Genomic DNA, 17,454 nt, shown 5'->3' on the forward strand with positions numbered 1-17,454 from the left:
TATGTTCCGAGAAGATGAGAAGATGGATTGTGTGTGTTTATCCCGTCAGATCTCCTTTCATTATGGAATGTGGGCGTAAAGCATTTGTTGCAATTTTAGGGTTCTATCATCTACTCAACAACCAGTCAACCTCATAATGAATATTAGATAAGACTAACTGAGATGTTCTTCTGGTCATTGTCTTATCTTACTAGGCAAAATGTAATCCTACATGCTGAATGTATAGAAGTTTTTGGGCTCAGTCGACCTTTCTCCTGAGCCCCTGGATGAAAACAATGGTGTGTACCCGGATCACCTTGGGAACTGCTGTCTGATCGATGGGGAGGATTGGTGGATTGACATCAATATATCGAATCGATTGTCTCGGTCTATTATTATCAGTGATGGAGAACTGTGAGTATTACATTATTACTCGGCTATTTTGTGTCTAGTAGCGGGAAACAAAGGACATCTCAAGGTTCTACAAATCCAAACTCAGTCTATAGTGTTCTACAGTCATGACACAGTCCATCGTATTTAATATCTATGGTTTTCATTGCCAGAACATAATAAAAATTGGCCGATCCTTAGAAGGTCTTAAAATTTGATATTCACCGTGTCATTACTCCTGTAACAAATGGAGCCAAAAAGCCAAAGTTCCCCCCATAAATCAATACCTTTTGCAGCAATAACTTGAAAACTAGTTCTCTGGATGATTTTCAATCTCTTACATTGTTCTGGAGGAATTTTGGTCCAGTATTCTTTGTGGTTTAGGATGTTCACTCTTTTAAGGTCCTCCAACAGCATTTCTATTGGGTTGAGGTCTAGACATTGACTTGTCCAATATGACACCTTCACTCTTTTCTTTTTCAGCCATTCTGTTGTAGATTTGCTGCTGTGCTTAGGATAAATTGTCCTGTTGCATGACCAGTTTTGGCCAAGTTTCAGGTGTTGGGTAGATGCCCTCACATCTGAATCTTGAGTTCATGATTGACAATGGCTGGAATGTGTCCAGGTCCTATGACTGCAAATCAGTCCCAGCTCATCACCGCTATGTACTTGACAGGCAGTATGGGTCACATGTGCTGTACTGTGTTTGGTGATTTTTCAGACATGGCGCTGCACATTCTGACCAAACATCTCCACTCTGATCTTGTCTGTCAAAGAGGCATTGTTCTAGAAACCTTATAACTAGATTAGATGTAACTTTGCAAACTTAAGTAATTCTATTGTGTAGGGTTGAGCTGATCTTGAGATCTCAAGTTCAATTTTAAAATCCGATTTCCGATCATTTTCCAGCCGATCCTGATCGTGAAACTTGCTCGATCGCTGATTGGAATCCGATCTTTTCCAATCCTGATTGCTCAACCCTGGTTATTGCTTCTCTATGGGAAAAGTCACTTTTAGGGACTCAACCTCGATCCAGCTGGAAAAGATCGGTTTCAGAATTCCGTTTTCTTTGGCATGCTAATGAGCTTTCTCGCAGCATTGGGGGCAGCGCGGACAAGACTTTTAACGCTAGGAGAATAATAGCCTTTCTTAAGGCTATTCCTATTAGAGATGAGTGAGTAGTTAAATACTCGATATTCATTTCGAGTAGCCCCTCAATATTCGACTACTCGAATCGAATATTGAATCCTATTATACTCTATGGGGAAAAATGCTCGTTTCAGGGGTAGGCAACGTTCGATCAAACTGAACTTACCAAGTCCACGAATGAGGGTCGGGCTGGATTCTCCCAGAAGTCTTCTCTGCGCAGCTTCCCCGCGTCGTCATCCGGCAATGAATTCACTCTGCTAGGCATCGGACCTGGGCATAGACGACTGCGCATGCCCGCACTACAAGAAAATGGCCGCTTACAGTCAAAGCGGTCATTTTCTTGGATCGCGGGCATGCACAGTAGGCTTTGCCCAGGCCCGATGCCTGGCAGAGTGAATTCAGAGCTGGAAGACGCTGCTGGGATGCAGCAAGGAGAAGAGAAGTGTTGATTGGCCGACTGTATAGCATTCAGCCAATCAACGCTGGTTCTGCATCAAATTTTTCCATTCGAATAGTGAGTGGTACTCGATCGAGTACGAGTATTTCGAATACTGTAGTATTCGATTGAATACCTACTCGATCAAATACTATTCACTCATCTCTAATTCCTATGTGTTAGGGAGAAAAAAATCCATTTTAATGATTGAATCCCTTTAATTTATTAATTAGCAGTAATTGGCTTCTACCTACCTTCTTAATTCCTTAATTTTTAACACACTACTTAACGTTGTACTTACCTAATTTTAAGAACAATGTGTTTTGTTTTCTTATCTTCTGATGCATAAACTATAGAATACAAATAGTGTGGACTTTGTTTTGCTCATGGCCGTAAATTTGGTTCAGTCAATGTAGATGCTATGACTATAATAATAAATGAACTACAATGTGGCCACCTTATTGTCATCTTCAAGATACCTTACACTAATAAGATGAAAGTAAATAAAAATTGTTCTTTGTTCCTCCAGAAATCTCTCTAGAAACTATTATTGCTACCATTTAAGTTGAAGCACTTCGCAAGATGGAGGCCAAGAACCAAACCATCATCACAGAATTTATTCTAATAGGATTTACTACCAATCCGAAGATAAACATTGTGCTTTTTGTCTTATTTTTGGCCATCTACGTGGTGACCACTGTTGGAAACAGCCTTATCATCCTTATGGTCATCAGCAACCCCAAGTTGCACAAACCCATGTACTTTTTCCTTTGTATGTTATCCATACTTGACCTGTTTTATTCGTCCACTGTTTTGCCAAAGTTATTAATAGATCTCTTCTCTACGGAGAGGACAATCCCAGTGGCTGCTTGTGTTATACAAATGTACATCATCCTCTTGGTAGAAGGATCAGAGTGCCAGCTCCTTGCCGTCATGGCTTATGACCGATACATCGCCATATGCCGCCCGCTCCACTACTCTATCCTCATGCGATGGAGCATTTGTTACAGACTGGTTACATTAGTGTTTATCTCAAGTTTTATGCTTTGCATTTTCCCATCCATTTTCTCACCACTTACCATATGCTACAACCAGATCAACCATTTCATGTGCGAGATGTTGGCCTTCATGAAACTCGCATGTGAGAACATTGCATCTAATGAACTTCAGGTGTTTTCCATCAGTTTTATCACTCTCCTCCTTCCTCTTCTGCTCATCTTACTATCTTATGCTGCTATTATATCTTCCGTCCTAAAGATTCGCTCTGCAGGAAGGTCTAAGGCTTTTTACACCTGTACGTCCCATCTCGCGGTGGTGGCTTTGTACTTCGGGACAGTCATGTTGATGTATTTTGGCCCCTCATCCATGTACTCTACAGACCAGGAGAAATATAGCTCCATATTTTATGTTATTGTATCCCCAATGTTGAATCCTCTCATCTACAGTCTGAATAACAGGGAGGTTAAAGAATCATTCAAGACATTTCTCACCAACTTCACACAAAGGTGCTAATGCTGGAAAAGAGACTTAATAGAAATCTAAGAAATGAGGGAGATGCCTAACCTTCAGAGAAAAGGAAACCATTGGAGGTGTAACATGAAGGTCCATGCCAAAGTGATGAACAATATCGCTCTCACCTTGTTGCGTTTTGCTAATCCCATAACAACTTCACTGGCATTGTATGTGAATCTTTAGATCCACCGCGACAACCTGCTTTGCCGGCCCTCAGGTTTGTTAAATAGAGTTGTGCAAATTGTGGCCAAGTGTGGTTCTGTGTATATATATATATATATATATATATATATATATATATATATATATATAAGAACTACAGAACCTCTAGTCTGTAGATCACTACAGCGAGGTCCACAGGCCCAATGGTGGGCGGCTGTATGTCTGAACTCAATGTGAACTACTGCAAGACACTGCAGCATGAACTCAATGTGAACAGTGTGTACTGTGTGACACTCTATGTGACCAAGGTGCAACTACAAACCTGCCAGTTTAGCTCACTGGCCAGGTGCGCCAGTACAAGTGAAACACACATGGCTGCCAAGGGTTAACACCCCAGGCCAGCAAACACATACACTTACCCCTGAGACAGCTAGGGGCCACCACGGAAGATTAGAACATTCTCCTGCACACAGCTTGGAGTTACCAGGGGAGTTTGCATGCTCCTGCACACAGCTTGGAGCCATCAAACACCCATGCTCCCGCACACAGCTAGGAGCCATACATGAAGTCAGACAGTACACATAGGCTATCTCAGAGACCATACCTGCCGCAGCTCCACAAGCTGGAATGGCGTCTACCGCTCCTAGCCCTGGTGTAGAGCTGACAGTTCAGGGCTTACAGGTCCTAACTAACAGCACCAAGGAGAAGCAGAGAAACCCCACACAGAGGCCTAGTCTAACAACCTGCCTGAATACTGGAGCCTATCCCTGACTACTGTCATTCACTCCGTGGACTTTGAGGAAATTGTAGTCAAAGTGTGAGCACCCGGTGAGCGTTGGCTCACACTATTTAAAGGGAAGTCCCCGCCCAATAGGGGCGGTGGCCATGACCTCACCGCTCATGCTCAGTAGGGGAGAAATGGCACTTAGCTTATGAGCAGCTCCAATACGTCTGAGCATGCTCAATAAGGTGAAAGCTGGATGGTTAGATTGACCCGCAGGTGGTGCTGTGCGCTATGGTAGCAACCTATGGGACCCAATCCTAACACCAAGCTACATCAATTTACACCAATTCCTTCAGTCAATAAAAAGATGTCAATTGTTTCACAATTTACAATCACGAAGAAAAGAAATGACATTGTGAAGGAACTTTGGTCAAAAAATGTGATGGGAAGAACCATTACCAACCTTTAACACTGTGCCAGTCCAAGTGTTCCTCCCTCTTACTTCCCCATTGCTATTGGTTTGAGAAACCCAGGCTTTGCTCAGGAGTGCCCTGTACAGAAGCCTCCCTTAAACTTAAGGAGTCTCCCCTTAGGTCTTAGCAGCAAGGACTTGGAAGAAGCACTTGTTGTAGATAGCCACAAGAAAACTTGGAAGATATGAGGTCCATGAGTAGGCAGATCAAGAAAGGTCACATTACGCAATCAGTCTGTAGTCTGAAAGTTGGGCTCGGACTGTTGGTGTGAGGGTCCCAGTGGAAGGTTTGGAAGATGTGTTGTTAAGGTAAAAATTGGGCTTTTGTGAACCAGAGAAGAATGGAGTCAGAGTGACATAAAAAGTGCAAAATATGAGTCAAAAGACACTGGATTAGAGTCTACATTCCAAGTTTGTTGTCTTCACTGGGGAGGTGTATACCCTTCCAAGAAGAGCAGGAAGGAGGATCAGGTATATTACCTACATCTTTCTTCCAGTGTTCAAGTGGAGGAATGTTAAGCCATGTCACTGAGGTTGCCCCAGGGTGAAAATGAATAAGAAATGGAAGAAGGAGCCATAACACATTATGTTATAACTGGTGAAAGATAGGGTTGAGCATTCAGGATCGGATCCTAATCAGCAATTGAGCAACCTTCACGATCGCAATCGGCTGGAAAGTGATCGGAAATCAGATTTTGAAATCTCAAGATCGGCTCATCCCTAAAAGTGACTTTTCCCATAGAGAAGCATTGACTAGGGTTGAGCGATGGGGATCGGGAAAGATCGGATCCCAATCGGCGATCGAGCAAATTTCACGATCGGGATCAGCAGGAAAATGATCGGAAATCGGATTTTACAATCTCGAAATCTCAAGATCGGCTCAAACCTAGTGAAAGAGTAAATAAGGTGAACGCTATACTCTGTATTTTGTAGAACATTGGCTGCAGTTGTATTAGTTGTCTAAGACTTATTCGTTGTCTAAGAGACTGATCAATGGTTTATTGTGTTCACCTTCTCCATATGTACACTTATGAATGTATATATTTCAACTATTGTATATTGTCTTTATACCATGGTTCTACAGATAAAAGTGGGTCACTGCTGTATGTCCTGCTCTGTGACCATAGCAAACTACTCTTTCTGGGTACAAAAATGATTGTCTTTTTGGCTGTTGGGGCAGACAAGTAGTGGATAACGTCTAGGATGAGTATGGTTATGATAGGAGATGAGTATGACATTATATGGTGACATATGGGGGTAGAAGCAGTGAGAGGCAGACAATAAAGGACATTTGCTATTGACCTATATAGGGCCCCATTCAGTCCTGGAGGGTTGTTATATGCTGGGGTTGGGGTAGACTTTGACATTGGGATTACACCTACAGGAGCTTTTATGAAAGAAGCCCATTCTAAATCCATATGTTGCTCCACCATTCATTCTTCCACTTTTTCTGGAACGTTTTAAATAATATTTTAGAAGTGTCTGTGGGATTTTTTTCCGTTTCATCCAGATGAGAATTTCTGAGGCCAGACCTTGATTTTGGAGTACTGACTCACCATCTCCTTTCTAGTTAATTTAGAAGTGTTGGATGGGGTCAAGTTCAGGGCTCTATGTAGAAAGTCAAGTTCTTCAATACCAAACTCTGCCAGCCATGTTTTTATGGACCAGACGCAACAAGGAACCCTTCCCCAATATATTTTGCAACATATACTCAGACCTAAGAGTCGTCGCCAGTGGACGCTGCCCATTGTACTTGGTTAATATTCTTCTTTTGCGCCCTACCCGCCGCAACAAGAGCTTGACTTGAATTGGAATTTCCTGAAGTTCTAAGGTCTCCTAATAAGCGCGGCCATACTTGTTCAATTGCTTTATAGGACTACATCTGATTAAGGAAATCTGCAAAAACCTGACGGATACCTATCGGATCCCTTTATATTCTATGGAGTCCACTGATGTCTGTGGGTAACTACTGTTTCAGTGGAGAGACCAACACTAATTTACCCAGAGGTAACCTACTGTATGTAGCCTCTGTTGTCTCTAGGTCACGTTGAGAAAATGAAAGGAGGTGGAATTTGATAAATGGTCATGATCAAATGGTTTAAGTAATAGTCCTAGGTACTGTCTTGGCCTCCAAATTTCACAAATTACCTTTAGGAGGTTTTGTGAAGTCCATGTCTCAAGAGGACAAGCTGCTTGGACAGCATGAGAGGAATCTTCACAGTATTAGGGAAGTTATGTTTTCATTATAGATGGCCGAACCTCGTGAGATTCATTTCACATATAGCTGTGAGGTTCGTCCACTTGTTACATTTCCGAAATTGAAGGTGTTATTAGTATACTTATACCCAAGAGTATAATAACTGGTGGGTCAGGAGAGGTGTGTAAGCATAAAAAGCACTTAGGATGCTTTCACACTACCAAGGATTAGAGATGAGCGAGCAGTATTCGATCGAGTAGGTATTCGATCGAATACTACGGTATTCGAAATACTCGTACTTGATCGAATACTACTCGCTATTCGAATGGAAAAATTTGATGCAGAACCAGCATTGATTGGCCGAATGCTATACAGTCGGCCAATCAACGCTGGTTCTTCTCCTACCTTTAGAAGTCTTCTCCTCGCTGCGTCCCCGTGGTGTCTTCCGGCTCTGAATTCACTCTGCCAGGCATCGGGCATGGGCAGAGCCGACTGCGCATGCCCGCGCTACAAGAAAATGCCCGCTTTGACTGTAAGAGTGCCTGGCAGAGTGAATTCAGAGCCGGAAGATGCCGTGGGGACACTGCGCAGAGAAGACTTCACGGAGAATCCAGCCTGACCCTCACTCATGGACTTGGTAAGTTCTATTTGATCGAATGTTGCCTACCCCTGAAACGAGCATTTTTCCCCCATAGAGTATAATAGGATTCAATATTCGATTTGAATATTGAGGGACTACTCAAAACGAATATTGAATATCGAGTATTTAACTACTCACTCATCTCTACCAAGGATCGGACTTGAGACTTGGTCCATATACGTACCATATTTACCAGCCTGTATATTATGTTGGGAGAAGGTCTCCTAGCATTATAGTTATATGTTACTCGGAGTCCCTGCCCCCCAGCGGCATACTCTTCCATAGTAATTAGTATGTAGATGGAAGGCAAGGACTCCTACTAACATACATAACTATAATGCTAGAACTCCTTTTCCTGATGGAATCTAGCTTTCACATGGACCCTCTTGTGTGACACTTGATAGTATGAACGTACCTTAGACTTACCTTCATTCACCTCTCTTGGGCAATTTCACTTCATCCAGCCCCCTCTCTGAGTCCTATATGATCATTTTCCGGCCTCCTGGATTATGTCAGGGGACCTCTGAAGCCCAATAACAGGTCTTAGAGGTCTACAGGGGTGGAACCATTGCCCAAGAGGCTGAAAAATGACCAACAAGGACCCTGAGGAAGTCCGGATGCCGCAAAGGAGCCCAAAAAAGGTAAGGAAAGGTGAGTATTGGCATTTCTAATGTTCATACACCTCCCCTGGGCCTCTCCTTATTATACTCTCAGGCCAGAAGAGACCCCAGAGTGTAGTAGTGATTTGTGGGTGCCAAACCCCAAAATACTTGAGTTGAATCTTGTTTGTTTCTTGTTATTTTGCTCACCTCTAGTTTTAATGTTATGGCTGCTCGATGTCTATAAATATATTATTTTGTTTATACGGTTTCAGTAATTCCCAGGACTTGGCTCATTTGCTTTGCAGGATGATTAATCTCTAGAGTTCACACTCGTAAATACGTCCTTATAAGAACCCCATATAATCTATGTATCCGAGACCTCGGGGGTCGCTATGTTCTATGTTCACGTCGCTCGATGCTGACTCACAGCTTCACTGGATCTCACAATGACATGTAAGTGAATGTATTGAATGTGTCTGATACATCTGTATTTGCAGGGTCACAGACTTTACAGTTTCATTCCGGTTTCATGAATTCTGCAATAGAAGGTTACATGGCTTCTACTTTCTGTTAGCTTCTCCTGAAATCTCAATCTCCTCTCAGACAAGTAACCCGTCACATTGGTTTTATGCCATAGTGCAATGATCTTCCGTTAAAATAAAATACATTGAAAAAACTAATTTTGTCTATTTTTGGAGCTGGAAATCAGGATCCGATCAATGACAAGTGGCTCAAGTGTTTCTGTCCGTTCCGGCAGTTCAGTTTTGTACATAGTTCTGCAGTTCACCTCCTACTCTATGGTAACATGGAATTTCTATAGGCAGAGTTTATATATTGCTCTGCTCACAAGAGCTTACAATCTAGGAGGGAAGAGGGGGATGCAGGAGTAGTGAAGGCCCTGACCATAGAGTAGACACAATAGGAGTGTGGGCCTGGACACAAGAGCTTATAATCTATCAAGAGATACAGTCCTATGAAAAAGTTTGGGCACCCCTATTAATCTTAATCATTTTTAGTTCTAAATATTTTGGTGTTTGCAGCAGCCATTTCAGGATTGAAATGAGGTTTATTGTACTAACAGAAAATGTGCAATATGCATTAAACCAAAATTTGACCGGTGCAAAAATATGGGCACCTCAACAGAAAAGTGACATTAATATTTAGTAGATCCTCCTTTTGCAAAGATAACAGCCTCTAGTCGCTTCCTGTAGCTTTTAATCAGTTCCTGGATCCTGGATGAAGGTATTTTGGACCATTTCTTTCTACAAAACAATTCAAGTTCAGTTAAGTTTGATGGTCGCCGAGCATGGACAGCCCGCTCTCAAATGATCTGAAAACAAAGATTGTTCAACATAGTTGTTCAGGGGAAGGATACAAAACGTTGTCTCAGAGATTTAACCTGTCAGTTTCCACTGTGAGGAACATAGTAAGGAGATGGAAGACCACAGGGACAGTTCTTGTTAAGCCCAGAAGTGGCAGGCCAAGAAAAATATCAGAAAGGCAGAGAAGAAGAATGGTGAGAAGAGTCAAGGACAATCCACAGACCACCTCCAAAGAGCTGCAGCATCATCTTGCTGCAGATGGTGTCACTGTGCATCGGTAACAATACAGCGCACTTTGCACAAATAGAAGCTGTATGGGAGAGTGATGAGAAAGAAGCCGTTTCTGCACGTACGCCACAAATAGAGTTGCCTGAGGTATGAAAAAGCACATTTGGACAAGGCAGCTTCATTTTGGAAACAAAAATTGAGTTGTTTGGTTATAAAAAAAGGCGTTATGCATGGCGTCCAAAAAGAAACAGCATTCCAAGAAAAACACTTGCTACCCACTGTAAAATTTGGTGGAGGTTCCATCATGCTTTGGGGCTGTGTGGCCAATGCCGGCATTGGGAATCTTGTTAAAGTTGAGGGTCGCATGGATTCCACTCAGTATCAGCAGATTCTTGAGAATAATGTTCAAGAATCAGTGACGAAGTTTAAGTTACGCTGGGGATGGATATTTCAGCAAGACAATGATCCAAAACACCGCTCCAAATCCTCAGGCATTCATGCAGAGGAACAATTACAATGTTCTGGAATGGCCATCCCAGTCCCCAGACCTGAATATCATTGAACATCTGTGGGATGATTTGAAGCGGGCTGTCCATGCTCGGCCACCATCTAACTTAACTGAACTTGAATTGTTTGTCCAAAATACCTTTATCCAGGATCCAGGAACTGATTAAAAGCTACAGGAAGCGACTAGAGGCTGTTATCTTTGCAAAAGGAGGATCTACTAAATATTAATGTCACTTTTCTGTTGAGGTGCCCATACTTTTGCACCGGTCAAATTTTGGTTTAATGCATATTGCACATTTTCTGTTAGTACAATAAACCTCATTTCAATCCTGAAATATTACTGTGTCCATCAGTTATTAGATATATCAAACTGAAATGGCTGCTGCAAACACCAAAATATTTAGAACTAAAAATGATTAAGATTAATAGGGGTGCCCAAACTTTTTCATAGGACTGTAGAAGGATGCAAGCGTAGTGAAGGCCCTGACCACAAGAGCTTACAATCTATGAGGTGATAGAGGAGACCCAAGAGGAGTGAGGTGCCTAATAACAAGAGCTTGCAATCTAGGAGAACCTAAGGAGACACAAGAGGAGTGAGGGCCCCACTGACAGGAGTGTAGAACCCATGAGAAGATAAGGGGACACAAGAGGAGTCAGGGCCCTGAACACAAGAGCTTACAATCTATGAGGACATAAGAGGAGTCAGGGCCCTGACCACAAGAGCTTACAATCTATGAGGACATAAGAAGAGTGAGGCCCTGACCACAAGAGCTTACAATCTATGAGGACATAAGAGGAGTCAGGGCCCTGACCACAAGAGCTTACAATCTATGAGGACATACAAGGAGTCAGGGCCCTGACCACAAGAGCTTACAATCTATGAGGACATAAGAGGAGTCAGGGCCCTGACCACAAGAGCTTACAATCTATGAGGACATGAGAGGAGTCAGGGCCCTGACCACAAGAGCTTACAATCTATGAGGACATGAGAGGAGTCAGGGCCCTGACCACAAAAGCTTACAATCTATGAAGAAAAAGGAGGACACAAGTTGTTCAGTATCCACAGCTTAAAATATGAAAGACTGATTGATTTTATATAACATAGAAAAGAAAGAACAAGAAACAGAAAAGAGAGATAGAAAAAGAGAAAAGCGAATGAGAGAAGAGTGAGAAGAGAGATAGAGTAGAACGAGAGAAAAAGAGAGACGGAAGAATGGAAGATCCTCCTCTGGTTGTCTCTTATCTTGTATCCAATGTCCCAGATCTTGTGTTATTTTTGGAAATAGACAGTAAACTGCGACAGACGTTCTTAAAGTGTATCATAATACAAAGGCAGATACTGATGATGAATCCAGTTCCTCATTGTCCACAAATGCCAACAAATTTCAAAATCTGTTTCTCTAAATTCATCTAATCTCTGACAATTGTTTTTGGTTCCAGAATTGTGAATTTCAGATTAACAAACAGGTAAGCAAACGTTGTCCATAGTCACATTCTAGTCTATAAAAAGGAAAATATTCAGAATGTTGGACAAAGTGAACAAAAAATGTGTCGGAACTTTGAATTGCCAAAATTTTGGTATAAGGCCATGAAAGTGATATCCTTAACTTAGTAAACACAGGCCACTGTATTTTACCCTGCCTAATAATAAGTATAGTTCATATCATGTGGTTAGGTTGGGCCGACCTCTGTTGATGGATTGTGTTGTAGTCTTAGCTAGGGTTGAGCGATCGGGATCAGAAAAGATCGGATTCCGATCGGCGATTGAGCAAGTTTCACGATCGCGATAGGGATCGGTTGGAAAATAATCAGAAATCGGATTTTAAAATCGATCCTGAAATCTCAAGATCGGCTCAACCCTAGTCGTAACCTCACTATGTCAAAGGGCCTCCAGTTAAATCCTGATGAAGGAGTCCACAAGGGTCTTTCTCTTCTGACAGGAGTCAACTTGGAAAGATAAGGATGAAGCTGAGCCACCAAGGGTGAGAATGTGAGATATTTTGGGCCTGACTGGTAAAACAAATAGTAATGTCCCCTAAGATAATAAATTATAGAAGAAAATACAAATGTAGGATATACAAAATTGTACAAACAAGCCTTATGAAAATAGGGCAGATCCATGAGAACTCCCAGATATACCATGGTTACTCTCAAAACAGCATTACAGAATCGCAATAGGTCAAATATGGCGTGACGGGGAGGTAAAGCACAAAAAAATCAGAAAATAATAACCGAAATATCATTTCTGTGGGATGGTTAAGGTTAATAATGATGTAATATTCGTATTGGAAGACACAACCAAAAAAGATGAGGGAAAGGACTTATGTATACCCTCACATAAGATGTCAGTAGCACAAGAGAGATATCCCCTTATAATGAGGCAAATATCAGCATGAACGGTAAAATGATGAATAGTAGGCTCGGAGCCCACTGGGGGATTCACCAATTCCCCGGTGGGCCAGTCTGACCCTGCCTTGTAATGAGGCAAATATCGGCATGAACTGTGAAATGATGAATAGTAGACTGTCAACATGCAGCAAATAACCAAAATATAGCAGGTAAGTATCAGCATGAATCGTGGGTAATGAATGATCAGTTATCAGTCAAAGTACAACAGTATTGAGATTACAGCAATTATAGTAGAGCAGAGGGATAGACCGCCTATATAATATATATTCTGTATTACCCAACCAGTTTATGAGATATACACAAAAGTCTTAGTGTGGGTGGAATGGCATGCATACATAACCATAGTATGGCAATATCAGACACAAGATAATGCATACTCGTTATCCGGGCAGATACTATGCTCGTTGTCCAGGGACTCACCTCCGTGTTGTTTCCATACAGGGTCCACTGAGGAATATGCAATAACTGGAATCAGTATGGTAATAATGGCAGACGCAGCTCATGTGAGGCAACGGTAAGCACGCCGGAGGAAAAAAGCGAATGTCTGCCTTTGCCGGCATCAATGTTTAAAAAGGCCGTTCAGCCAATCGGAGTGTGGCTGCGGCACATGCGTAGAACGCAGCACAGGTGTGTGGCCGAGTGTGTGCTGGGACGCATGCCCAGTCTGGGTTCAATCCTAGTGAGTATAACAGTGGGGGGGAGGGACCGCCCAGTGTGTGCAGACGCACATATCTAATCTTTAGCCATGTGGTACTTTGTGCAGATATGCGTATCTAATCCTCTGGCGTGTGACACTGTGTGCTGACCTGTGTATGTAATCCTAGCGTGTGGTACTGTGTGGAGACGTGCGTATCTAATCCTTTGGGTTGTTGAAGTATGTGCAGACATGCATATCTAATCCTCTGGCATATGATACTGTGCGCTGACCTGTGTATCTAATCCTTCAGCGGGCGTTACTTTGGGCAGACGTGCATATCTAATCCTCTGGTGTGTGTATCTCAGTTTGTATATCAGTGTTGGATCATACATGTGGAGTGACTGTGTGTATTGCAGTTGGAATATGAGTGAAAGACTTGCAGGTTTGTTTTGGCTAATGGGGGTCAGGGTGTTGGGAAAGCTGTATCTAAGGAACTGTATGTCTGAGTGAGTTGGATTATCGTCTTAAACCTTAAGTATATGTGTGCCAAATTTGGTGAAGATCGGTCCAGCCGTTTGGTCGCGCATAGAGAACAGACAGACAGACGGACAGACAAGAATTATTTTTTATAATATAGAGAGATTAAAAGGGATATTCTGAAAGGATGAACTTTTAAGGCAGGATGGGAGGGGTTAAGATGATGATGAAGTGTTAGGATTGGGTCCCGCAGGTTGCTCTCATAGCGCACAGCGCCACCTGCGGGTCAGTCTAACCATCCAGCTTTCACCTTACTGAGCATGCTCAGACCTATTGGAGCTGCTCACAAGCTAAGTGCCATTTCTCCCCTACTGAGCATGAGCGGTGAGGTCATGGTCACCGCCCCTATTGGGCAGGGACTTCCCTTTAAATAGTGTGAGCCGACGCCCGCCAGGGGCTCACACTTTGACTAAAATCTCCTCTAATTCCACAGAGTGAATGACAGTAGTCAGGGATAGGCTCCAGTACTGAGGCAGGTTTTAGACTAGGCCTCTGTGTGGGGTTCCTCTGCTTCTCCTGGGTGCTGTTAGATTGGACCTGTAAACCCTGAACTGTCAGCTCTACACCAGGACTAGGAGCGGTAGACGTCGTTCCAGCTTGTAGATCTGCAGCCGGTATGGTCTCTGAGATAGCCTATGTGTACTGTCTGACTTCATGTATGGCTCCTAGCTGTGTGCGGGAGCATGGGTGTTTGATGGCTCCAAGCTGTGTGCAGGACCATGCAAACTCCCCTGGTAACTCCAAGCTGTGTGCAGGAGAATGTTCTAAAACTTCCGTGGTGGTCCTTAGCTGTTGCAGGAGTAAGTGTGTGTGTTTGCTGGCCTGGGGTGAGTGTTAACCCTTGGCAGCTGTGTGTGTTTCACTTGCACTGGTGCACTGGCCAGTGAGCTAAACTGGCAGGATTTTAGTTGCACTTTGTTCACATGGAGTGTCGCACAGTACACACTGTTCACATTGAGTTCAGGCTGCAGTGGCTTTGCAGCTGTTCACATTAAGTACCGCGCTGCAGTGTCTTTGCAGTAGTTCACATTGAGTTCAGACATATAGCCGTCCACCATTGGGCCTGTGGACCTCGCTGTAGTGTCTTGCAGCTAAGAGGTTCTGTAGTTTAAAAAATTATTATTTATATATATATACACAGAACTGTAACATGAAGTTAAATGACAACACGGCTCTATCTTTAATTCAGTAGGTCCAGGAATTGTGGCCAAAATATGGATAGGATGAGGCCGCTCTATCACCACCTTTACCAGGACTCTCACCTATTATAAAGCAAAAAATGACATCAAATTGCTCCTTGTTCCTCTAGAAATTTCTCCAGAATCTATTATTTTTAGCTATACTCTTCACAGGATGGAGTCCAAGAACCAAACCATCATTACAGAATTTATTCTGCTAGGATTTACCACAAATCCGAAGATAAACATTGTGCTTTTTGTCTTATTTTTGGCCATCTATGTGGTGACCACCGTTGGAAACAGCCTTATAATCCTTATGGTCATCACCAACCCCAAGTTGCACAAACCCATGTACTTTTTCCTTTGTATGTTATCCATACTTGACCTTTGTTATTCGTCCACTGTTTTGCCAAAATTATTGACAGATCTCTTCTCTACTGAGAGGACCATCTCTAGGATGGCTTGTGCCTTTCAAATCTACATAATTCTCTTAGTAGAAGGATCGGAGTGTCAACTCCTTGCAGTCATGGCTTATGACCGGTACATCGCCATATGCCGCCCGCTCCACTACTCTATCCTCATGCGTTGGAGTATTTGTTACAGACTGGTTACATTAGTGTTCATCTTAAGTTTTATGCTATGTATTTTTCCATCCATGTTCTCTCCACTTAGTCTTTGCTACAACCGGATCAACCATTTCATGTGCGAGATGTTGGCTATCATCAAACTGGCATGTGAGGACATCTCTTCTAATGAACTCACGGTATTTTCCATCAGTTTCCTCACTCTCCTCCTTCCTCTTCTGCTCATCTTACTATCTTATGCTGCTATTATATCTTCTGTACTGAAGATTCGCTCTGCGGGAAGGTCTAAGGCTTTTTCCACTTGTACGTCCCATTTAGGGGTGGTGGCTTTGTACTTTGGGACAGTCATGTTGATGTATTTCGGCCCCTCATCCATGTACTCTACAGACCAGGAGAAATATAGCTCCATATTTTATGTGATTGTATCTCCAATGCTGAATCCTCTCATCTACAGTCTCAATAACAGGGAGGTTAAGGAATCATTCAAAAAGTTCCTCATGCAATTTACTCAAAGGATCTCAGTCTAGGAGACCTTCTGAGAAGTCTAGAAACATGAGGGAGAAGCCTAACCTTTGAAGTATATATGCAAGATATACTATTACCTGCTTTGGCACAGTTTTGACTCAATATGGTCAAGAAAAGGAACAGCAGACCCAGGCACCCAAACAGCACCCGTTAACCCGAAAAGATAGCTGGAAATGAATTCTGGCCGTAAAGAACATCCTCCCATGGCAATCTTATTGTCCAGAGCAATTTGAAAGGTCTACCTCAATTTGCAACACCAGACCACTGTCACCGCACTGCCTGATGATACCTCGACAGTGTTCTCAGCACCATCTGATTGACAGGTGTCATCTCTACTGGAGATCACTGGTGTATCTCTCACCTACAGGAAACACTTGAGAGCGGGAAACAACCGGGTTCGAGAACGATCAGTTGACCAAAGTTATCTGGGTCATGAAAGCAGAGGACTGAACCACACCTTTAACAAGACCTGAGGGTTCAGGATTATTCAGGGAAACAAGATGGGCTACCTAGTGTTTGTTCACCAAAGTACTGTCAAGAGACTGAACTAAGTACACTGGTGGCGTAGCCTTTACGTTAGTGAGTTTTTCGATTCTGATAAGCTGCTGAAACCAAAGACCTTCTGTGCATCAAATGTCTCTCATATACATAAGGAACTTTGACTTGAGACCTGGTGGGACACCTTGTACTTATCATCTGGGCAGACCTATAAATGCACGTCAATGTCCAAGATCTTAAGTTTGACCAATATCCCCAACAGGGGTAACCTGAGCATCACTATTGTTTAACACTGTCCTGGCCACTGAAGTCTACTGTGGGCAGTACTTGGATTCTCAAAGTGCTGCTGCCATGGTCTTCACTGTTTTCCCAGTGACCATAACCTGCAGCCATCACTGTAGCCCCACCATCATAGTCACCTGTGGGGCACGTCCAGTATGTTTTTCCAACCCTGGAAACCACCAGTAGCAGTTCTGCAAAGACTTGAACCAGTCACTGCCAAACTTTAAAAAAATTTTTTAAAAAATGAATCTTCTATTGGGCTATCAAGAGCCCTAAAGACTGTATTCAGCACCTTTGTTGGGCTGAGGAACGTTAATCCCTTAGTTGGAGTTTCCTTTTGTATTGGGCCACCACACCCAGGACTATGCAGCATTTGGACTCAAGAACTCAAGAACTTTTCCACTTTGATAATGAGAAAAAAAAACAAAAACGTTTACTTGTTGTTGATGTAAGATGTTATATTTGTAATTTGCACTTCTTTAGA

At 42.7% G+C, this 17,454-nt stretch overlaps 2 protein-coding genes across 2 annotated transcripts; both read left to right on the forward strand.

The window, feature by feature from the left end:
- The first annotated feature begins 2,536 nt into the window (after nucleotides 1-2,536).
- LOC142198636 (olfactory receptor 2B6-like) lies at nucleotides 2,537-3,466 on the forward strand. The gene has a single exon (XM_075269664.1). The coding sequence runs from the start codon at nucleotides 2,537-2,539 to the stop codon at nucleotides 3,464-3,466; it is 930 nt and encodes a 309-aa protein (XP_075125765.1).
- A 4,782-nt stretch (nucleotides 3,467-8,248) lies between these two features.
- Nucleotides 8,249-16,192, forward strand: LOC142198637 (olfactory receptor 2F1-like). Its single transcript, XM_075269665.1, has 5 exons — nucleotides 8,249-8,312; nucleotides 13,171-13,243; nucleotides 15,256-15,446; nucleotides 15,507-15,621; nucleotides 15,754-16,192. Exons 1-5 carry the CDS (start codon nucleotides 8,249-8,251, stop codon nucleotides 16,190-16,192), a joined length of 882 nt encoding a protein of 293 aa, XP_075125766.1.
- Nucleotides 16,193-17,454: the final 1,262 nt, after the last annotated feature.

This window comes from Leptodactylus fuscus, chromosome 3, assembly GCF_031893055.1.
Source record: "Leptodactylus fuscus isolate aLepFus1 chromosome 3, aLepFus1.hap2, whole genome shotgun sequence".
Lineage (NCBI taxonomy): Eukaryota > Metazoa > Chordata > Amphibia > Anura > Leptodactylidae > Leptodactylus > Leptodactylus fuscus.

Excerpts from the sequence above, each read along its gene's own strand:
- LOC142198636 (XM_075269664.1), top strand. The coding sequence starts at position 2,537 with ATGGAGGCCAAGAACCAAACCATCATCACAGAATTTATTCTAATAGGA.
- LOC142198637 (XM_075269665.1), top strand. The coding sequence starts at position 8,249 with ATGACCAACAAGGACCCTGAGGAAGTCCGGATGCCGCAAAGGAGCCCA. Across the intron at positions 15,447-15,506 it reads ACCCATGTACTTTTTCCTTT|ATCTCTTCTCTACTGAGAGG; the intron begins GTATGTTATCCA and ends AATTATTGACAG. Across the intron at positions 15,622-15,753 it reads GCAGTCATGGCTTATGACCG|TCTTTGCTACAACCGGATCA; the intron begins GTACATCGCCAT and ends CTCTCCACTTAG.